The sequence below is a fragment of the Nerophis ophidion genome, linkage group LG16 (assembly GCF_033978795.1).
Source record: "Nerophis ophidion isolate RoL-2023_Sa linkage group LG16, RoL_Noph_v1.0, whole genome shotgun sequence".
Classification (NCBI taxonomy): Eukaryota; Metazoa; Chordata; class Actinopteri; order Syngnathiformes; family Syngnathidae; genus Nerophis; species Nerophis ophidion.
The window spans coordinates 2788863-2812867 of record NC_084626.1 but is presented as its reverse complement, the minus strand read 5'-3'; the positions used below and the strand labels follow the sequence as shown (position 1 = coordinate 2812867).

Genomic DNA, 24005 nt, shown 5'->3' with positions numbered 1-24005 from the left:
ACTCGTCCAAGACGCTACAACAACATCTACGGCTTTTGGAGCTCAGTGCACAACTGCACACACAACAAGAAGGGTTCACCCACATCTGCGGTCCTCTCTAAGGTTTCTCACAGTCATTCACATTGACATCCCAATAGCTTGTGAGTTTTTCGTTGCCCTTATGTGGGCTCTGAACTGAGGATGCCATTATGGCTTGTGCAGCCCTTTGAGACACTTGTGATTTAGGGCTATATAGATAAACATTGATTGATTGATTGATTGATTGATAAACACAACAGAACGAATACCCAGAAGCCCTTGCAGCACTAACTCATCCAGGACGCTACAACAACATCTAGGGCTTTAGGAGCTCGGTGCACAACTGTACACACAACAAGAAGGAGTCACCCACATCTGCGATCCTCTCCAAGGTTTCTAATAGTCATTCACATTGACATCCCACTGGCTTGTGAGTTTTTCCTTGCCCTTATGTGGGCTCTGAACTGAGGATGTTGCTGTGGCTTGTGCAGCCCTTTGAGACACTTGTGATTTAGGGCTATATAAGTAAACAATAATTGATTGATTGATAAACACAACAGAACAAATACCAAGAAACCCCTTGCAGCACTATCTCATCCGGGACGCTGCAACAAGATCTACGGCTTTTGGAGCTTAGTGCACAGCTGCACACATCTGCGGTCCTCTCCAAGGTTTCTCATAATCATTCACATCCCACTGGCTTTTGAGTTTTTCCTTGCCCTTAAGGGGTCTCTGAACCGAGGATGCCATTGTGGCTTGTGCAGCCCTTTGAGACACTTGTGATTTAGGGCTATATAAGTAAACAATAATTGATTGATTGATAAACACAACAGAACAAATACCAAGAAACCCCTTGCAGCACTAACTCGTCCAGGACGCTACAACAACATCTACGGCTTTTGGAGCTCGGTGCACAACTGTACACACAACAAGAAGGAGTCACCCACATCTGCGATCCTCTCCAAGGTTTCTAATAGTCATTCACATTGACATCCCACTGGCTTGTGAGTTTTTCCTTGCCCTTATGTGGGCTCTGAACTGAGGATGTTGCTGTGGCTTGTGCAGCCCTTTGAGACACTTGTGATTTAGGGCTATAAGTAAACATTGATTGACTGATTGATTGATAAACACAACAGAACAAATACCCAGCACCCCTTGCAGCACTATCTCGTCCGGGACGCTACAACAACATCTATGGCTTTTGAAGCTCAGTGCACAGCTGCACACACAACAAGAAGGGGTCACCCACATCTGCGGTCCTCTCCAAGGTTTCTCATAGTCATTCACATTGACATCCCACTGGCTTGTGAGTTTTTCCTTGCCCTTATGTGGGCTCTGAACTGCGGATGCCGTTGTGACTTGTGCAGCCCTTTGAGACACTTGTGATTTAGGGCTATATAAGTAAACATTGATGGATTGATAAACACAACAGAACAAATAACCAGAACCCCTTGCAGCACTATCTCATCCGGGACGCTGCAACAAGATCTACGGCTTTTGGAGCTTAGTGCACAGCTGCACACACAACAAGAAGGGGTCACCCACATCTGCGGTCCTCTCCAAGGTTTCTCATAATCATTCACATCCCACTGGCTTTTGAGTTTTTCCTTGCCCTTAAGGGGTCTCTGAACCAAGGATGCCATTGTGGTTTGTGCAGCCCTTTGAGACACTTGTGATTTAGGGTTATATAAGTAAACATTGATTGATAAACACAACAGAACAAATACCCAGAACCCCTTGCAGCACTAACTCTTCCGGGACCCTACAACAACATATACGGCTTTTAGAGCTCAGTGCACAACTGCACACACAACAAGAAGGGGTCACCCAAATATGCAGTCCTCTAAACATTGATGGATTGATAAACACAACAGAACACATACCCAGAATCCCTTGCAGCACTAACTCCTCCAGGACGCTACAATATACACCAAAAACCTTGTTACATTATAGCATCACAACAGAATTAGGCATATTAATGTGTTAATTCCACGTCTATATCGAAGTCTGTAATTAAAAGTCGGGCAATATCGGAATGTCGGCAAAAAATAAAAGCCATTATCGGACATCTCTAGTTAGGAGTGATCCAGGAGAAGGTTTTGAGCGACGATACCGACCTGGTCTATCTCGATGAGCTGAGCATTGGCACCGGGCCACTCGATGGCCACTTTCACCACGTCGGCGGGAGGGGGCATGGCGGCCTTCTTCGCTCGCCGTCGCCACCTGCAGGACGACCGTCCGCACACACGCACTTCAATCATCCTGTATCGATTGATATCAAGCGTGACTTTTTACCTGAAGGAGACGCGTGGGAGGGCTGGCGGGTCTCTCACAGTTCTACTCCAGAAGCCACGGCGTCAGTTCCCCTGTGAGAAAAAAAACCACACACGGAGCGCGTCAGCGAGGAAGTGGACTAACATTGCACTCGGCACACATCGGACGTGGCGGCGGAACTCGGTTGTCATGGTTGCCTAGAAACCAGCGCGGTTGGAAAGAAGATGAACATTCGTGGGTGTGGTGTTTACACTTCTATGAAACAATAAAATCTAATAAGATCAAGTGCAGGGCGGTTAAACCTTCATGTGAAATAAATAGCATTAATTATAGTACAATTGTGATGATTGTATCCCGGAAATCTCATTTAAATATGACAAAGAAAATACGACATCATAAAATCATTAAAAGATTGACGCAATTATTTGCAAATATTGAATCTAATTGACATGTCGGCATATTTATTTGTTTGCCTTTACATCAATATGTGTGTGTGTGTGTAATCAGATGTGTGTTTTAATTTGTGTGTCCGCATTATGATTTGTGTGTGGGTAGGAAAATATGTATTTCGATCAGAGTGTGTAAAAAATAATAATAATAATAATATAAAAAAAAGTTGTGTGTCCGTAATCAGATTTGTGTACATGTACTATAACCACAATTATTTAGAAAAATCTGTGCGACTGTAATCTAATTGATGTGTCAACGTATTAGTTTGTTTGCCTTTCTATCAATGTGTGTGTGTGTGGGTGTAATCAGATAAGTATGTTTTGATTTGTGTGTCCGCATTATGATTTGTCTGTGGGTAGAAAAATATGTATTTCGATCAGAATGTGTGTAAAAAATAAATAAAATGAAAATAAAATAAAAAAATGGTGTGTCCGTAATGAGATTTGCAAAAATCTGTGCGACTGTAATTTAATTGACGTGTCTGCGTATTTGTTTGTTTGCTTTTATAATATGTGTGTGTGTGTGTGTGTGTGTGTGTGTGTGTGTGTGTGTGTGTGTGTGTGTGTGTGTGTGTGTGTGTGTGTGTGTGTGTGTAATCAGATGTGCGTGTTTTGATTTGTGTGTCCGCATTATTATTTGGCTGGGGGTAGAAAAATTATTTGTATGTCGGTCAGAGTGTGTGTAAAAAATAAAAAATAAAAAGTTGTGTGTCCGTAATCAGATTCATGTATGTCTAATGTAACCACAATTTTTTGCAAAAATCTGTGCGACTGTGATATAATTGACGTGTCTGTGTGTTAGTTTGTTTGCCTTTACATCAATGCGTGTGTGAGTGTAATCAGATGTGTGTGTTTTGATTTGTGTCCGCATTATGATTTGTTTGTGGGTAGAAAAATATGTATGTCGATCAGAGTGTGTGTACAAAAATTTAAAAAATCAAAAACGTTGTGTGTCCGTAATCAGATGTGTACGTGCAATGTAACCACAATTATTTGCAAAAATCTGTGCGACTGTAATATAATTGACGTGTCTGTGTGTTAGTTTGTTTGCCGTTACATCAATGTGTGTGTGAGTGTGATCAGATGTGTGTGTTTTGATTTGTGTGTTCGCATTATTATTTCTTTGTGGGTAGAAAAATAAGTATTTCGATCTGCGTGTGTGTGTAAAAAAAAATTTATGTTTACGTAATCAGATTTGTGTAAGTGTAATATAACCACAATTATTTGCAAAAATCTGTGCGACTGTAATTTAATTGACGTGTCTGCTTATTAGTTTGTTTGCCTTTCTATCAATGTGTGTGTGCGTGTAATCAGATGTGTGTTTTATTTTGTGTGTCCGCATTATGATTTGTCTGTTGGTAGAAAAATATGTATTTCGATCAGTGTGAAAAAAAAGAAAAAAAGATTTGTGGGCGTGTAATATAACCACAATTATTTTCAAAAATCTGTGCGACTGTAATCTAATTGATGTGTCAACGTATTAGTTTGTTTGCCTTTCTATCAGTGTGTGTGTGTGTAATCAGATAAGTATGTTTTGATTTGTGTGTCCGCATTAGGATTTGTCTGTGGGTAGAAAAATATGTATTTTGATCAGCGTGTGTGTAAAAAATAAATAAAATGAAAATAAAATTTAATAAAAGTTGTGTCCGCAATCAGATTTGTGTACGTGTAATACAACCACAATTATTTGCAAAAATCTGTGCGACTGTAATCTAATTGATGTGTCAACGTACTAGTTTGTTTGCCTTTCTATCAGTGTGTGTGTGTGTAATCAGATAAGTATGTTTTGATTTGTGTGTCCGCATTAGGATTTGTCTGTGGGTAGAAAAATATGTATTTTGATCAGAGTGTGTAAAAAATAAATAAAATGAAAATAAAATTTTAAAAAAGTTGTGTCCGTAATCAGATTTGTGTACGTGTAATATAACCACAATTATTTGAAAAAATCTGTGCGACTGTAATTTAATTGACGTGTCTGCGTATTTGTTTGTTTGCTTTTATATCAATATGTGTGTGTGTGTGTTTTGATTTGTGTGTACGCATTATGATTTGTCTGTGGGTAGAAAAATATGTATTTTGATCAGAATGTGTGTAAAAAATAAATAAAATGAAAATAAAATTTAAAAAAATTATGTTTACGTAATTAGATTTGTGTACGTGTAATATAACCATTATTATTTGCAAAAATCTGTGCGACTGTAATCTAATTGATGTGTCAACGTATTAGTTTGTTTGCCTTTCTATCAGTGTGTGTGTGTGTAATCAGTTGTGTGTTTTATTTTAAGTGTCCGCATTATAATTTGTCTGTGGATAGAAAATATGTATTTCAATTAACGTGTGTGTGTAAAAAAAAAAAAAAGTTGCGTATCCGTAATCAGATGTGTACGTACAATGTAACCACAATTATTTGCAAAAATCTGTGCGACTGTAATATAATTGACGTGTCCGCATATTGGTTTGTTTGACTTTACATCAATGTGTGTGTGTGAGTAATCAGATGTGGGTGTTTTGATTTGTGTGTCTGCATTATGATTTGTTTGTGGGTAGAAAAATATGTATGTCGATCCGAACGTGTGTAAAAAAGTAAATAAATCAAAAAAGTTGTGTGTCCGTAATCAGATTTGTGTATGTGTAATATAACCACAATTATTTGCAAAAATCTGTACGACTGTAATCTAATTGACGTGTCTGCGTATTAGTTTGTTTGCCTTTATGTCAATGTGTGTGTGTGTGTGTGTGTGTGTGCAATCAGATGTGCGCGTTTTGATTTGTGTGTCCGCATTATGATTTGTTTGTGGGTAGAAAAATAATATGTATGTCCATTCAAGTGTGTGTGAAAAATTAAAAAATAAAAAAATAAAAAAAGTTGTGTGTCCGTAATAAGATTTGTGTATGTGTAATATGTATAACTAAACATTGATTGATTGATAATATAACCACAATTATTTGCAAAATCTGTGCGACTGTAATCTAATTGATGTGTCAACGTATTAGTTTGTTTGCCTTTCTATCAGTGTGTGTGTGTGTAATCAGATAAGTATGTTTTGATTTGTGTGTCCGCATTATGATTTGTCTGTGGGTAGAAAAATATGTATTTTGATCAGAGTGTGTGTAAAAAATAAATAAAATGAAAATAAAATTTAAAATAAGTTGTGTCCGTAATCAGATTTGTGTACGTGTAATATAACCACAAGTATTTTAAAAAATCTGTGCGACTGTAATATAATTGACGTGTCTCTGTGTTATTTTGTTTGCCTTTAAATCAATGTGTGTGTGCGTGTAATCGGATGTGTGTTTTATTTTGTGTGTCGGCATTATGATTTGCTGTGGATAGAAAAATATGTATTTCGATCAGTGTTTTTAAAAAATAAATAAATAAATAAATAAAAACAGTTGTGTGTCCATAATCAGATTTGTGTACATGTACTATAACCACAATTATTTAGAAAAATCTGTGTGACTGTAATCTAATTGATGTATCAACGTACTAGTTTGTTTGCCTTTCTATCAATGTGTGTGTGTGTGTGTGTGTGTGTGTGTGTGTGTGTGTGTGTGTGTGTGTGTGTGTGTGTGTGTGTGTGTGTGTGTGTGTGTGTGTTTTAATTTGCGTGTCCGCATTATGATTTTTGTGTGGGTAGAAAAAGTGTGTATGTTGTTCCGAGTGTGTGTAAAAATATTTAAAAAAAAAAAAAGTTGTGTGTCCGTAATCAGATGTGTACGTGTGATATAACCACAATTATTTGCAAAAATCTGTGCGACTGTAATCTAATTGACGTGTCTGTGTATTAGTTTGTGTAACTTTATATCAATGTGTGTGTGTGTAATCAAATGTATGTTTTGATTTGTGTGTCCGCATTATGATTTGTCTGTGGGTAGAAAAATATGTATTTCCATCAGTGTGTGAAAAAAAAAGAAAAAATGATGTGTGCGTGTAATATAACCACAATGATTTGCAAAAATCTGTGCGACTGTAATCTAATTGACGTGTCTGCGTATTAGTTTGTTTGCCTTTATATCAATCTGTGTGTGTGTGTGTAATCAGATGTGTGTGTTTTGATTTGTGTGTCCGCATTATGATTTGTTTGTGGGTTAAAAAAATATATGTATGTCGATCCGAGTGTGTGTAAAAATAAAATTAAAATAAATAAATATAAACAGTTGTGTGTCTGTAGTCAGATTTGTGTACATGTACTATAACAACAATTATTTAGAAAAATCTGTGCGACTGTAATCTAATTGACGTGTCTGCGTATTAGTTTGTTTGCCTTTATATCAATGTGTGTGTGTGTGTAATCAGATGTGTGTGTTTTAATTTGCGTGTCCGCATTATGATTTTTGTGTGGGTGGAAAAATAATGTGTAAGTTGTTTCGTGTGTGTGTAAAAATATTTAAAAACATTTAAAAAATAAAAGTTGTGTTTCCGTAATCAGATTTGTGTACGTGTAATATAACCACAATTATTTGCAAAATCTGTGCGACTGTAATCTAATTGATGTGTCTGTGTATTATTTTGTTTGCCTTTAAATCAATATGTGTGTGTGTGTGTAATCAAAAGTATGGGGTTTGATCTGTGTGTCCGCATTATGATTCGTCTGTGGGTAGAAAAATAATATGTATTTCGATCAGTGTATGAAAAAAAAATGAAAAAAAGATGTGTGCGTGTAATATAACCACAATTACTTACAAAAATCTGTGCGACTGTAATCTAATTGACGTGTCTGCGTATTAGTTTGTTTGCCTTTATATCAATGTGTGTGTGTGTGTGTGTGTGTGTGTGTGTGTGTGTGTGTGTGTGTGTGTGTGTGTGTGTGTGTGTGTGTGTGTGTGTGTGTGTAATCAGATGTGTGTGTGTTTTAATTTGCGTGTCCGCATTATGATTTTTGTGTGGGTTGAAAAATAATGTGTATGTTGTTCCGAGTGTGTGTAAAAATATTTTAAAAATGTAAAAAAATAAAAGTTGTGTGTCTGTAATCAGATTTATGTATGTGTAATACAACCACAATTATTTGCAAAAATCTGTGCAACCATAATCCAATTAACGTGTCTGCGTATTAGTATTTTGCCTTTATGTTAATGTGTGTGTGCGTGGAATCCGATGTGTGTGTTTTGATTTGTGTGTCCGCATTATGATTTGTCCGTGCGTAAAGAAATAAAGAATTTCGATCCGCTTGTGTGTGTAAATAGAAAAAAAAAAAGTTGTGTGTCCATAATCGGATTTGTGTACGTGTAACATTACCACAAGTATTTTAAAAAATCTGTGCGACTGTAATATAATTGACGTGTCTGTGTGTTAGTTTGTTTGCCTTTAAATCAATGTGTGTGTGCGTGTAATCAGATGTGTGTTTTATATTGTGTGTCCGCACTATGATTTGTCTGTGGATAGAAAAATATGTATTTCGATCCATGTGTGTGTAAAAAATAAATAAATAAATAAAAACAGTTGTGTGTCCGTAATCAGATTTGTGAACATGTACTATAACCACAATTATTTAGAAAAATCTGTGTGACTGTAATCTAATTGACGTGTCTCTGTGTTATTTTGTTTGCCTTTAAATCAATGTGTGTGTGCGTGTAATCAGATGTGTGTTTTATTTTGTGTGTCCGCATTATGATTTGTCTGTGGATAGAAAAATATGTATTTCGATCAGTGTTTTTAAAAAATAAATAAATAAATAAATAAAAACAGTTGTGTGTCCGTAATCAGATTTGTGTACATGTACTATAACCACAATTATTTAGAAAAATCTGTGTGACTGTAATCTAATTGATGTATCAACGTACTAGTTTGTTTGCCTTTCTATCAATGTGTGTGTGTGTGTGTGTGTGTGTGTGTGTGTGTGTGTGTGTGTGTGTGTGTGTGTGTGTGTGTGTGTGTGTGTGTGTGTGTGTGTGTGTGTGTGTTTTAATTTGCGTGTCCGCATTATGATTTTTGTGTGGGTAGAAAAAGTGTGTATGTTGTTCCGAGTGTGTGTAAAAATATTAAAAAAAAAAAAAAAGTTGTGTGTCCGTAATCAGATGTGTACGTGTGATATAACCACAATTTGCAAAAATCTGTGCGACTGTAATCTAATTGGCGTGTCTGTGTATTAGTTTGTTTAACTTTATATCAATGTGTGTGTGTGTAATCAAATGTATGTGTTTTGTTTTGTGTGTCCGCATTATGATTTGTCTGTGGATAGAAAAATATGTATTTCGATCAGTGTGTGTAAAAAATAAATAAATAAATAAAAACAGATGTGTGTCCGTAATCAGATTTGTGTACATGTACTATAACCACAATTATTTAGAAAAATCTGTGTGACTGTAATCTAATTGATGTATCAACGTATTAGTTTGTTTGCCTTTCTATCAATGTGTGTGTGTGTGTGTGTGTGTGTGTGTGTGTGTGTGTGTGTGTGTGTGTGTGTGTGTGTGTGTGTGTTTTAATTTGCGTGTCCGCATTATGATTTTTGTGTGGGTAGAAAAAGTGTGTATGTTGTTCCGAGTGTGTGTAAAAATATAAAAAAAAAAAAAAAAGTTGTGTGTCCGTAATCAGATGTGTACGTGTGATATAACCACAATTATTTGCAAAAATCTGTGCGACTGTAATCTAATTGACGTGTCTGTGTATTAGTTTGTGTAACTTTATATCAATGTGTGTGTGTGTAATCAAATGTATGTGTTTTGATTTGTGTGTCCGCATTATGATTTGTCTGTGGGTAGAAAAATATGTATTTCCATCAGTGTGTGGAAAAAAAAGAAAAAATGATGTGTGCGTGTAATATAACCACAATGATTTGCAAAAATCTGTGCGACTGTAATCTAATTGACGTGTCTGCGTATTAGTTTGTTTGCCTTTATATCAATCTGTGTGTGTGTGTGTAATCAGATGTGTGTGTTTTGATTTGTGTGTCCGCATTATGATTTGTTTGTGGGTTAAAAAAAAATATGTATGTCGATCCGAGTGTGTGTAAAAATAAAATTAAAATAAATAAATATAAACAGTTGTGTGTCTGTAGTCAGATTTGTGTACATGTACTATAACAACAATTATTTAGAAAAATCTGTGCGACTGTAATCTAATTGACGTGTCTGCGTATTAGTTTGTTTGCCTTTATATCAATGTGTGTGTGTGTGTGTAATCAGATGTGTGTGTTTTAATTTGCGTGTCCGCATTATGATTTTTGTGTGGGTGGAAAAATAATGTGTAAGTTGTTTCGTGTGTGTGTAAAAATATTTAAAAACATTTAAAAAATAAAAGTTGTGTTTCCGTAATCAGATTTGTGTACGTGTAATATAACCACAATTATTTGCAAAATCTGTGCGACTGTAATCTAATTGATGTGTCTGTGTATTATTTTGTTTGCCTTTAAATCAATATGTGTGTGTGTGTGTAATCAAAAGTATGGGGTTTGATCTGTGTGTCCGCATTATGATTCGTCTGTGGGTAGAAAAATAATATGTATTTCGATCAGTGTATGAAAAAAAAATGAAAAAAAGATGTGTGCGTGTAATATAACCACAATTACTTACAAAAATCTGTGCGACTGTAATCTAATTGACGTGTCTGCGTATTAGTTTGTTTGCCTTTATATCAATGTGTGTGTGTGTGTGTGTGTGTGTGTGTGTGTGTGTGTGTGTGTGTGTGTGTGTGTAATCAGATGTGTGTGTGTTTTAATTTGCGTGTCCGCATTATGATTTTTGTGTGGGTTGAAAAATAATGTGTATGTTGTTCCGAGTGTGTGTAAAAATATTTTAAAAATGTAAAAAAATAAAAGTTGTGTGTCTGTAATCAGATTTATGTATGTGTAATACAACCACAATTATTTGCAAAAATCTGTGCAACCATAATCCAATTAACGTGTCTGCGTATTAGTATTTTGCCTTTATGTTAATGTGTGTGTGCGTGGAATCAGATGTGTGTGTTTTGATTTGTGTGTCCGCATTATGATTTGTCCGTGCGTAAAGAAATAAAGAATTTCGATCCGCTTGTGTGTGTAAATAGAAAAAAAAAAAGTTGTGTGTCCATAATCGGATTTGTGTACGTGTAACATTACCACAAGTATTTTAAAAAATCTGTGCGACTGTAATATAATTGACGTGTCTGTGTGTTAGTTTGTTTGCCTTTAAATCAATGTGTGTGTGCGTGTAATCAGATGTGTGTTTTATATTGTGTGTCCGCACTATGATTTGTCTGTGGATAGAAAAATATGTATTTCGATCCATGTGTGTGTAAAAAATAAATAAATAAATAAAAACAGTTGTGTGTCCGTAATCAGATTTGTGAACATGTACTATAACCACAATTATTTAGAAAAATCTGTGTGACTGTAATCTAATTGACGTGTCTCTGTGTTATTTTGTTTGCCTTTAAATCAATGTGTGTGTGCGTGTAATCAGATGTGTGTTTTATTTTGTGTGTCCGCATTATGATTTGTCTGTGGATAGAAAAATATGTATTTCGATCAGTGTTTTTAAAAAATAAATAAATAAATAAATAAAAACAGTTGTGTGTCCGTAATCAGATTTGTGTACATGTACTATAACCACAATTATTTAGAAAAATCTGTGTGACTGTAATCTAATTGATGTATCAACGTACTAGTTTGTTTGCCTTTCTATCAATGTGTGTGTGTGTGTGTGTGTGTGTGTGTGTGTGTGTGTGTGTGTGTGTGTGTGTGTGTGTGTGTGTGTGTGTGTGTGTGTGTGTGTGTGTGTGTGTGTGTGTGTGTTTAATTTGCGTGTCCGCATTATGATTTTTGTGTGGGTAGAAAAAGTGTGTATGTTGTTCCGAGTGTGTGTAAAAATATTAAAAAAAAAAAAAAAGTTGTGTGTCCGTAATCAGATGTGTACGTGTGATATAACCACAATTATTTGCAAAAATCTGTGCGACTGTAATCTAATTGGCGTGTCTGTGTATTAGTTTGTTTAACTTTATATCAATGTGTGTGTGTGTAATCAAATGTATGTGTTTTGTTTTGTGTGTCCGCATTATGATTTGTCTGTGGATAGAAAAATATGTATTTCGATCAGTGTGTGTAAAAAATAAATAAATAAATAAATAAAAACAGATGTGTGTCCGTAATCAGATTTGTGTACATGTACTATAACCACAATTATTTAGAAAAATCTGTGTGACTGTAATCTAATTGATGTATCAACGTATTAGTTTGTTTGCCTTTCTATCAATGTGTGTGTGTGTGTGTGTGTGTGTGTGTGTGTGTTTTAATTTGCGTGTCCGCATTATGATTTTTGTGTGGGTAGAAAAAGTGTGTATGTTGTTCCGAGTGTGTGTAAAAATATTAAAAAAAAAAAAAAAGTTGTGTGTCCGTAATCAGATGTGTACGTGTGATATAACCACAATTATTTGCAAAAATCTGTGCGACTGTAATCTAATTGACGTGTCTGTGTATTAGTTTGTTTAACTTTATATCAATGTGTGTGTGTGTAATCAAATGTATGTGTTTTGATTTGTGTGTCCGCATTATGATTTGTCTGTGGGTAGAAAAATATGTATTTCCATCAGTGTGTGAAAAAAAAAGAAAAAATGATGTGTGCGTGTAATATAACCACAATGATTTGCAAAAATCTGTGCGACTGTAATCTAATTGACGTGTCTGCGTATTAGTTTGTTTGCCTTTATATCAATCTGTGTGTGTGTGTGTAATCAGATGTGTGTGTTTTGATTTGTGTGTCCGCATTATGATTTGTTTGTGGGTAGAAAAATAATATGTATGTCGATCCGAGTGTGTGTAAAAATAAAATTAAAATAAATAAATATAAACAGTTGTGTGTCTGTAGTCAGATTTGTGTACATGTACTATAGCAACAATTATTTAGAAAAATCTGTGCGACTGTAATCTAATTGACGTGTCTGCGTATTAGTTTGTTTGCCTTTATATCAATGTGTGTGTGTGTGTAATCAGATGTGTGTGTTTTAATTTGCGTGTCCGCATTATGATTTTTGTGTGGGTGGAAAAATAATGTGTAAGTTGTTTCGTGTGTGTGTAAAAATATTTAAAAACATTTAAAAAATAAAAGTTGTGTTTCCGTAATCAGATTTGCGTACGTGTAATATAACCACAATTATTTGCAAAATCTGTGCGACTGTAATCTAATTGATGTGTCTGTGTATTATTTTGTTTGCCTTTAAATCAATATGTGTGTGTGTGTGTGTGTAATCAAAAGTATGGGGTTTGATCTGTGTGTCCGCATTATGATTCGTCTGTGGGTAGAAAAATAATATGTATTTCGATCAGTGTATGAAAAAAAAATGAAAAAAAGATGTGTGCGTGTAATATAACCACAATTACTTACAAAAATCTGTGCGACTGTAATCTAATTGACGTGTCTGCGTATTAGTTTGTTTGCCTTTATATCAATGTGTGTGTGTGTGTGTGTGTGTGTGTGTGTGTGTGTGTGTGTGTGTGTGTGTGTGTGTGTGTGTTTTAATTTGCGTGTCCGCATTATGATTTTTGTGTGGGTTGAAAAATAATGTGTATGTTGTTCCGAGTGTGTGTAAAAATATTTTAAAAATGTAAAAAAATAAAAGTTGTGTGTCTGTAATCAGATTTATGTATGTGTAATATAACCACAATTATTTGCAAAAATCTGTGCAACCATAATCCAATTAACGTGTCTGCGTATTAGTATTTTGCCTTTATGTCAATGTGTGTGTGCGTGGAATCAGATGTGTGTGTTTTGATTTGTGTGTCCGCATTATGATTTGTCCGTGCGTAAAGAAATAAAGAATTTCGATCCGCTTGTGTGTGTAAATAGAAAAAAAAAAAGTTGTGTGTCCATAATCGGATTTGTGTACGTGTAACATAACCCCAAGTATTTTAAAAAATCTGTGCGACTGTAATATAATTGACGTGTCTGTGTGTTAGTTTGTTTGCCTTTAAATCAATGTGTGTGTGCGTGTAATCAGATGTGTGTTTTATTTTGTGTGTCCGCACTATGATTTGTCTGTGGATAGAAAAATATGTATTTCGATCCATGTGTGTGTAAAAAATAAATAAATAAATAAAAACAGTTGTGTGTCCGTAATCAGATTTGTGTACATGTACTATAACCACAATTATTTAGAAAAATCTGTGTGACTGTAATCTAATTGACGTGTCTGTGTTATTTTGTTTGCCTTTCTATCAATGTGTGTGTGTGTGTGTGTGTGTGTGTGTGTGTGTGTGTGTGTGTGTGTGTGTGTGTGTGTTGATTTGTGTCCGCATTATGATTTGTCTGTGGGTAGAAAAATAAGTATTTCGATCTGCGTGAGTGTGCAAAACAAAAAAAAACAATTATGTTTACGTAATCAGATTTGTGTACGTGTAATGTAACCACAATTATTTGCAAAAATCTGTGCGACTGTAATATAATTGACGTGTCTGTGTGTTAGTTTGTTTGCCTTTACATCAATGTGTGTGTGTGTGTGTGTGTGTGTGTGTGTGTGTGTGTGTGTGTGTGTGTGTGTGTGTGTTTTGATTTGTGTCCGCATTATGATTTGTCTGTGGGTAGAAAAATAAGTATTTCGATCTGCGTGTGTGTGCAAAACAAAAAAAACAATTATTTTCCGTAATCAGATTTGTGTATGTGTAATGTAACCACAATTATTTGCAAAAATCTGTGCGACTGTAGTCTAACTGACGTGTCTGTGTATTAGTTTGTTTGCCTTATATCAATGTGTGTGTGTGTGTGTGTAATCAGAGCTGTGTGTTATGATTTGTGTGTCCGCATTATGATTTGTTTGTGGGTAGAAAAATAATATGTATGTCGATCCGAGTGTGTGTAAAAAAATAAATAAATCCAAAAAAGTTGTGTGTCTGTAATCAGATTTGTGTAAGTGTAATATAACCACAATTATTTGCAAAAATCTGTACGACTGTAATCTAATTGACGTGTCTGCGTATTAGTTAGTTTGTTTGCCTTTATATCAGTGTGTGTGTGTGTGTGTGTGTGTGTGTGTGTGTGTGTGTGTGTGTGTGTGTGTGTGTGTGTGTGTGTGTGATCAGTAGGGGTGTAACGGTACACAAAAATTTCGATTCGGTACATACCTCGGTTTAGAGGTCACGGTTCGGTTCATTTTCGGTACAGTAAGAAAACAACAAAATACAAATTTTTTTGGTTATTTATGTACCAAATTTATAAACAATGGCACAACATACATATACATACAGGGTCCGTTGCCAGGGTTAATACATATATAACATATATAAAATAAAAACTAAATAAGTTAAGGTTTAGAATAGTTTCTTAACAAAACCTTTCTATATATAAAGTGCTTTTTTGATTGATTGATTGATTGAGACTTTTATTAGTAGATTGCACAGTACAGTACATACAATTGACCACTAAATGCTAACCCCCCAATAAGTTTTTCAACTTGTTTAAGTCCACGTTCATCAACACCGCCCGCCGTTTTTTGTAGACATTTTCCATAAATATTGATGTTAAATATTTATTTTTTTGTGAAGAAATGTTTAGAATGAAGGTAATGAATCCAGATGGATCTTTATTACGATCCCCAAAGAGGACACTTTAAGTTGATGATTACTTCTATGTGTAGAAATCTTTATTTAGAATTGAATCACTTGTTTATTTTTCAACAAGTTTTTAGTTATTTTTATATCTTTCTTTCCACATAGATCAAGAAAGACAACTACAAATAAGCAATATTTTGCACTGTTATACAATTTAATCAATCAGAAACTGATGACATAGTGCTGTATTTTACTTCTTTATCTGTTTTTTTTCAAACAAAAATTTATACAGCATACTTAGCCAACCCTCCCGGGTTATCCGGGAGACTCCCGAAATTAAGCGCCTCTCCCGAAAACCTCCCGGGACAAATTTTCTCCCAAAAATCTCCCGAAATTCAGGCGTAGCCGGAGGCCACGCCCCCTCCAGCTCTGTGCTGACGTGAGTGATGTGTATAAAGAGCGTGTCTGCCCAATGACGTTATAACTGTAAAATGACCGAGGGCGAGTTCTTGGTTTCTTATGTGGGTTTATTGTTAGGCAGTTTCATTAACGTCCTCCCAGCGCGGTAACAACATACAACAACAGCAGTCACAGTAAGGCAGTTCGTCTGCCGTAAACAGCAAGTGACACTCTTAAACAGGACAATACTGCCATCTACTGTACAGGCACCACAACAACTCCAGGCAACTTCAACCCCTTTACTAATCCTCCTCCATTCACATCCCATCTCCCTGGATTGTAAATCACCTAATGTAAATAATCGAATGTATTTCTAATGTATATACTTGTTCTTATGCTATCTGAACTCTCTGCTGGCTGTACATATCCTACTAAGTAAGACCTACACAGTTTCAATGTCCATTTCTCTGTTGATGCAATTGTTGATGACTGAAGTACTGATATCAAGCAAAGCTCCTCATCCCACCTCCCGGATTGTAAATAATGTAAATAATTCAATGTATATACTATGATGATTAACTTGTGTGATGACTGTATTATGCTGATAGTATATATTAGTACCGTGAATTGATTAACGTGGATCCCGACTTAAACAAGTTGAAAAACTTATTGTGGTGTTACCATTTAGTGGTCAATTGTACGGAATATGTACTGAACTGTGCAATCTACTAATAAAAGTTTCAATCAATCAATCAATCATGCATATGTGACAATAACATCTACAGCTTTTAAAGCAGGGGTCACCAACCTTTTTGAAACCAAGAACTACTTCTTGGGTACTGATTAATGCGAAGGGCTACCAGTTTGATACACACTTAAATAAATTGCCAGAATTAGCCAATTTGCTCAATTTACCTTTGATAAATAAATCTATATATATAAAAAATGGGTATTTCTGTCTGTCATTACGTCGTACATTTATTTTCCTTTTACGGAAGGTTTTTTGTAGGGAATAAATGATGAAAAAAAAACACTTAATTGAACGGTTTAAAAGAGGAGAAAACAGGAAAAAAATGAAGATAACATTTTGAAACATTTATTTTCAATTTCGACTCTTTAAAATTCAAAGTTCAACCGAAAAAAGAAAAGAAAAACCAGCTAAATCAAATCTTTTTTAAATGTTTTTAAAAAGAATTTATGGAACATCATTAGTTATTTTTCCTGATTAAGATTAATTTTAGAATTTTGATGACACGTTTGAAATAGGTTAAAATCCAATCGGCATTTTGTTAGAATATATAACAAATTGGACCAAGCTATATTTCTAACAAAGACAAATCATTATTTCTTTTAGATTTTCCAGGACAAAAATTTTAAAAGAAATTCAAAAGATTTAAATTTGATTTTACAGATTTTCTAGATTTGCCAAAATATGTTTTTTTCTAATTTCAATCATAATAAGTTTGAAGAAATATTTCACAAATATTTTTCGTTGAAAAAACAGAAGCTAAAATGAAGAATTAAATTAAAATGTATTTATTATTCTTTACAATAAATTAAAAGAAAATTACTTGAACATTAATTTAAATTGTCAGGAAAAAAGAGGAAGGAATTTAAAAGGTGTTTAAAAATACTAAAATGACTTTTAAGGTTGTATTTTTTCTCTAAAATTGTCCTTCTGAAAGTTATAAGAAAAAAAAGTAAATAAAATAGATGAATTTATTCAAACAAGTGAAGACCAAGATTTTAAAATATTTTCTTGGACTTTCAAATTCTATTCGAGTTTTGTCTCTCTTAGAATTAAAAATGTCGAGCAAAGCGAGACCAGCTTGCTAGTAAATAAATACAATTTAAAAAATACAGGCAGCTCACTGGTAAGTGCTGCTATTTGAGCTATTTTTAGAACAGGCCAGCGGGCGACTCATCTGGTCCTTACGGGCTACCTGGTGCCCGCGGGTACCGCGTTGGTGACCCCTGTTTTAGAGAGTGCAGTGCACAACTGCGCACGCAACAGCTGTAAATATACTCCTCCCCTCTTAACCACGCCCCCCACCTCCCGAAATGGGAGGTCTCAAGGTTGTCAAGTATGTTACACAGTATTTTAAACATACTGGACCTTCAATAAATTACATTATCCACAAGCTGGTGGATATGTCACAAGAATTAAACATGTTACATTTTAAAGTATGTTCTTTGACGAGTTGCAGCGTTATTACCTGTTGTCGGGCAGAATAAGACGCTGACGTGCATGGAGGCTGCAGGCTCGGCGGCGGCTACCGGTAGCTTAGCAACAACAGCTAACTAGCTTGCTCGGCGTGTGCGGGCGGAAGTAGCGCCCCCACCGCCACACCACACGACTTTCCGGTCGAATTAAGCCTCAATTTCTACCGTTTTTCTCGCCGTCTCTGCCATAACTCCGACGCCCACGTCGCTGCGAGGTCGGCGCTTTCGTTATTAGGATGACTAAAACACGCGAGCGCCTAGCCGGAAGTTCCTAACTTTGAGGCTATTTGGGGAATCAGCGACCCCTCTGGTGAGATGCGCACATAGCATGGAATGTCCGAACTTACCCCTTTTCATTGATTGATTGATTGATTGATTGATTGATACTTTTATTAGTAGATTGCACAGTTCAGTACATATTACGTACAATTGACCACTAAATGGTAACACCCGAATAAGTTTTTCAACTTGTTTAAGTCGGGGTCCACGTTAATCAATTCATACTAGACCAAGGGTCTCAAACTTAATTTACCTGGGGGCCACTGGATGCAGAAACTGGGTGAGGCTGGGCTGCGAGAAAAGATTTCTTAAAAAATATATATTTTTAAATGTCTATATTTATTTTCAATACAAAATAAAATATAAATGAACAAAATGAGGATTAAGAAATGTGAGGCAATGCAAATTAAATTTTTAAAAATAAATAACGGTTTGAATTGGTCTGGGTTATCGGGGAATGTTATAACCGACGGACATATGTCGCGGTGAGACTGAAGCCAGGCACGTTAGAAAACCCTCGTCTCCATGGCAACGTCTCTGTCGCTTTCACTCATTTTCCGCTTATCCACTAATGCAGGAGTAGGCAACCCAGAACATTTGAAAGAGCCATTTTGGACCCAAATAACAAAAATCGTCTCTGTCTGGAGCAAGGGGGGTGGGGTTCTCTGCTTGCATCATGCAAGTGAAATCAATGTTCGGCCCTTGAGAGCCATATACCACACAGTGATGGTAGCTTCCTACAGCTCCGCACACACCGCTATCAAGCGCCATTCATACAAAACTAACAAACTGTCACATTAAGGTGGGGGCCACAAAATAACGTCTCGCGGGCCAATTGTGTACTGGAGCAATTACAGTGGGGCAAAAAAGTATTTAGTCAGCCACCGATTGTGCAAGTTCTCCCACTTAAAATGATGACAGAGGTCTGTAATTTTCATCATAGGTACACTTCAACTGTGAGAGACAGAATGTGAAAAAAAATCCAGGAATTCACATTGTAGGAATTTTAAAGAATGTATTCGTAAATTATGCTGAAAAATCAGTATTTGGTCAGCCATTCAAAGCTCTCGCTGATGGAAGGAGGTTTCAGCTCAAAATCTCACGATACATGGCCCCATTCATTCTTTCCTTAACACGGATCAATCGTCCTGTCCCCTTAGCAGAAAAACAGCCCCAAAGCATGATGTTTCCACCCCCATGCTTCACAGTAGGTATGGTGTTCTTGGGATGCAACTCAGTATTCTTCTTCCTCCAAACACAGCGAGTTGAGTTTATACCAAATTGGATACATTGATGATACAGCAGAGGATTGGGAGAATGTCATGTGGTCAGATGAAACCAAAATAGAACTTTTTGATATAAACTCAACTTGTTGTGTTTAGAGGAAGAAGAATACTGAGTTGCATCCCAAGAACACCATACCTACTGTGAAGCATGGGGGTGGAAACATCATGCTTTGGGGCTGTTTTTCTGCTAAGGGGACAGGACGATTGATCCGTGTTAAGGAAAGAATGAATGGGGCCATGTATCGTGAGATTTTGAGCCAAAACCTCCTTCTATCAGTGAAAGCTTTGAATGGTTGACCAAATACTTATTTTCCTCCATAATTTACAAATAAATTCTTTAAAATTCCCACAATGTGAATTCCTGGATTTTTTTTTCACATTCTGTCTCTCACAGTTAAAGTGTACCTATGATGAAAATTAAAGACCTGTCATCATTTTAAGTGGGAAATTGCATAATCGGTGGCTGACTAAATACTTTTTTGCCCAACTGTATATCCAATTTCCGTCAACAAATAAATAAATAATATACTATAGTGAGTAAAAAATAATAAATACATAAATAATATTTGTTTTAATAAAAAATAAGGGTTGAAGATGTTCATCATTTGTGTACTTTGTGCGCAATTCAATCAATCAATCAATGTTTACTTATAAAGCCCTGAATTACGAGTGTCTCAAAGGGCTGCACAAGCCACGATGACATCCTGGGCTCAGGTCCCACACCAGGGCAAGGAAAAAAACTCAACCGAATGGGATGACAATGAGAAACCCAAATGGAACATTTACAATGTTGGTGTTTGGTTTACTTGAGTCATATTGCCATCATATTGCAGTCTACACGTGTCTCTTATATGGGACTGCCATCTACTGGTCACACTTATCATTGCACCATGTACCATATAAAATTTGTTTTGAGGTCGGTAAGCAAAACCAGAATTTATATTAATATTGTGAGAGTCCAGTCCATAGTGGATCTAACATGATAGTGAGTGTCCAGTTCATAGTGGATCTAACACAATAGTGAGAGAGTCCAGTCTGTAGTGGATCTAACATAATAGTGAGAATCCAATCCATAGTGGATCTAACATAATAGTGTGAGAGTCCAGTCCATAGTGGATCTAACATAATAGTGTGAGAGTCCAGTCCATAGTGGATCTAACATAATAGTGAGAGTCCAGTCCATAGTGGATCTAACATAATAGTGTGAGAGTCCAGTCCGTAGTGGATCTAACATAATAGTGTGAGAGTCCAGTCCATAGTGGATCTAACATAATAGTGTGAGAGTCCAGTCCATAGTGGATTTAACATAATCGTGTGAGTCCAGTCCATAGTGAATCTAACATATTACCGTGGGAGTCCAGTCCATAGTGGATCTAACATAATAGTGTGAGAGTCCAGTCCGCATTGGATCCAACATAATAGTGAGAGTCCAGTCCATAGTGACTCTAACATATTACTGTGAGAGTCCAGTCCATAGTGGATCTAACATAATAGTGTGGGAGTCCAGTCCATAGTGGATCTAACATAATGAAGGGAGAGTCCAGTCCGTAGTGGATCTAACATAATAGTGAGAGTCCGGTCCATAGTGGATCTAACATAATAGTGAGAGTCCAGTCCATAGTGGATTTACAGTAACATAACATACACTCATACATACATAACATACATACACTCATTTCTGCTGGTGGTGTGACTCCGGATTTTTTTCACGCAATAAAAATGTGCCTTGACTGAAAAAAGGTTGAAAAACACTGAATTAAGCCCTTTGTCCCCCTGGTGGCGAGGCGAGGCACTGCCTCACTTACCTGTAAAGACATCACAATTTACTGTTATTTTTTTTTTCAAATCCCCACAGTTATCTCTCTTTTTAAAGCCTCACATGAACAAAAACAAGTGTCTTTTTAAGAGCCGCAGCCATGGAAAGACGCCGTTTGCGGCGGGGACAGACGTACACTGCACCGGATGTAACCTCCGAATATGGTCATGTAATCATCGAAATAATGCGGATTAAAGTTGCACCAAATGGCCTCATTTCAAGCAAAAAAGGGAAAATAAAGTGTGGCGATTGTTTCGTACCGATTGTCCTCCATTGCTGGCATGGAGTAGTCTCTCCGTCTTTGTCGTTCTCCCCGGCTCGGCGTGCTAATGAACTATTAACGATGGAAGTTTCCCCTCGTCGATGTTTACTCACCGGCGGCTGGTCCATCGATGAGGCCGAGAAGCATCTCCCTTTCTCCGGAGAAACACTTCAAGCAGCGGCGGACACTCCTCCAAGACCTTGGAGGCGGGACGCCACGCAAATGTCACAGGCTGCCAGTGCCAACATCGTCCTTTAATGCAGCGGACACAAATATAAGTTTATGCTGGGTCAGACTACTTAAAAAAATAAAATAAAATAAAAATTAAAACAATAATCGTCTTTTGGGTTGAATAAAAATTCCTTCGAGCCGGATTTGAACCAGCGACCTAAGGATTCCAGCATCGAGCCTCTACAGTCCTCCGCTCTACCAACTGAGCTATCGAAGGGTATACACGCACAACGGTTTATTGTGTTTATAACCTAAAAATAAACTGTTATTGTGATTTTTTTAGTAAAAATTAGGAAAATAGGACTGTATATGTCAACTAAATGCCGCACGTTGCCGCACTTATAATGAATGGTTGCGAGTTCGAGGCTATAATAAAAATTCTAGTCTGTTGTATTTGTTCGTGTACCATCCTCCCTAAGCCAATCACGGGGTCATGTCCGTCTCCACGTAGCCAATCACAGAGATCCTTCTAAAAGGCTAAAATAAGACGTCTTGTTAGTGGACGCAGCATTGGCTGCTGTGACGCGAGAAATTGGGCCGCCATCTTGGAGTGGTGATGAGGAGCCGACGAGCAGCCTAAACCGGGGGTCGGGAACTAATTTTGGGCTGGGAGAGCCATGACATATTTCAAAATGTATTTCCGTGAGAGTTTTGATTGATTTATTGATTGATACTTTTATTAGTAGATTGCACAGTTCAGTACATATTTCGTACAATTGACCACTAAATGGTAACACCCGAATAAGTTTTTCAACTTGTTTAAGTCGGGGTCCACGTTAATCAATTCATGAGCCATATAATATATAATATAATATAATAAAATAATATAATATAATATAATATAATATAATATGATATAATATAATATAATATGATATAATATAATATAATATAATATTTCTTAACACTGAATACAACTAAATGCGTGCATTTTAAAGACCAACATTTTTAGTGTATAATAAGTCTCTTATTCTTTTTAATAAAATTGTTATTCTAGAGTTCACCAATAGGAAATATAATACCTCTTACCAATAATGCGACAACTTGAACAGGTGCGATAGAAAACGGATGGATGGATTAAAATGCATGAGAATGTTTTATATTTTTAACACTGTGATTACCAGCGGAATTATTCATTACTTATGCTGTTAGGATTGTAGTCAGCTGGAGGCGTGTCTTAATGCAATTAAACAATGGATGTCCGCCAACTGTTTGCAACTCAATGCCAAGAAAACGGAAATACTGATTATCGGTCCTGCTAGACACCGACCTCTATTTAATAATACAACTTTAACCTCTGACAACCAAACAATTAAACAAGGCGACTCTGTAAAGAATCTGGGTATTATCTTCCACCCAACTCTCTCCTTTGAGTCACACATTAAAAGCTTTACTAAAACGGCCTTCTTTCATCATCGTAATATCGCTAAAATTCGCTCCAATTTGTCCACTAACGACGCTGAGATCATTATCCATGCGTTTGTTACGTCTCGACTCGACTACTGTAACATATTATTTTCGGGTCTCCCCATGTCTAGCATTAAAAGATTACAGTTGGTACAAAATGCGGCTGCTAGACTTTTGACAAGAACAAGAAAGTTTGCTCATATTACGCCTATACTGTATATACCTCTATATACATATATACATACATATATACCTATACTGGCTCACCTGCACTGGCTTCCTGTGCACTTAAGATGTGACTTTAAGGTTTTACTACTTACATATAAAATACTACACGGTCTAGCTCCAGCCTATTTTGCCGATTGTATTGTACCATATGTCCCGGCAAGATATCTGCGTTAATAAGACTCCGGCTTATTAATGATTCCTAAAGCCCAAAAAAAGTCTGCGGGCTATAGAGCGTTTTCCGTTCGGGCTCCAGTACTCTGGAATGCCCTCCCGGTAACAGGTCGTGATGCTACCTCAGCAGAAGCATTTAAATCTCACCTTAAAACTCATTTGTATACTCTAGCCTTTAAATAGACCTCCTTTTTAGACCAGTTGATCTGCCGCTTCTTTTCTTTTTCTCCTCTGTCCCACCCTCCCTTGTGGAGGGGGTCCAGTCCAGTGGCCATGGATGAAGTACTGGCTGTCCAGAGTCGGGACCCAGGATGGACCGCTCGCTTGTGTATCGGTTGGGGACATCTCTGCACTGCTGATCCGCCTCCACTTTGGATGGGACTCTCGCTACTATATTGGATCCACTTTGGACTTGATTCTCACGGTTACGTTAGATCCACTATGGCAGGGGTCGGGAACCTTTTTGGCTGAGAGAGCCCAGAATCCAAATATTTTTAAATATATTTC

General features: G+C 36.4%; 1 protein-coding gene and 1 non-coding gene across 7 annotated transcripts in view; both read right to left on the bottom strand.

Annotated features, from left to right (window-relative positions):
* The window catches only part of elmo2 (engulfment and cell motility 2), an 87014-nt gene extending 65123 nt beyond the window's left edge, over window positions 1–21891 (bottom strand). For 4 of the 6 annotated variants that reach the window (XM_061922572.1, XM_061922576.1, XM_061922575.1 and 1 more), the window contains exons 1-3: window positions 21575–21891; window positions 2314–2384; window positions 2136–2241 (exon numbers count right to left, since the gene is read on the bottom strand). In XM_061922572.1, the coding sequence (XP_061778556.1) occupies window positions 2136–2213 (78 nt within the window). In that variant the 5' untranslated portion in view covers window positions 2214–2241; window positions 2314–2384; window positions 21575–21891. Of the gene's footprint in view, window positions 1–2135; window positions 2242–2313; window positions 2385–17811; window positions 18125–21459 lie in introns of those variants that run through there. The other 2 variants (XM_061922574.1, XM_061922573.1) reach the window with 2 other exon arrangements.
* trnay-gua (transfer RNA tyrosine (anticodon GUA)) lies at window positions 21822–21909 on the bottom strand. The gene is given in 2 exon segments: window positions 21822–21857; window positions 21873–21909. It is a non-coding gene; the product is annotated as a tRNA-Tyr (tRNA).
* Between the last annotated feature and the right edge of the window lie 2096 nt (window positions 21910–24005).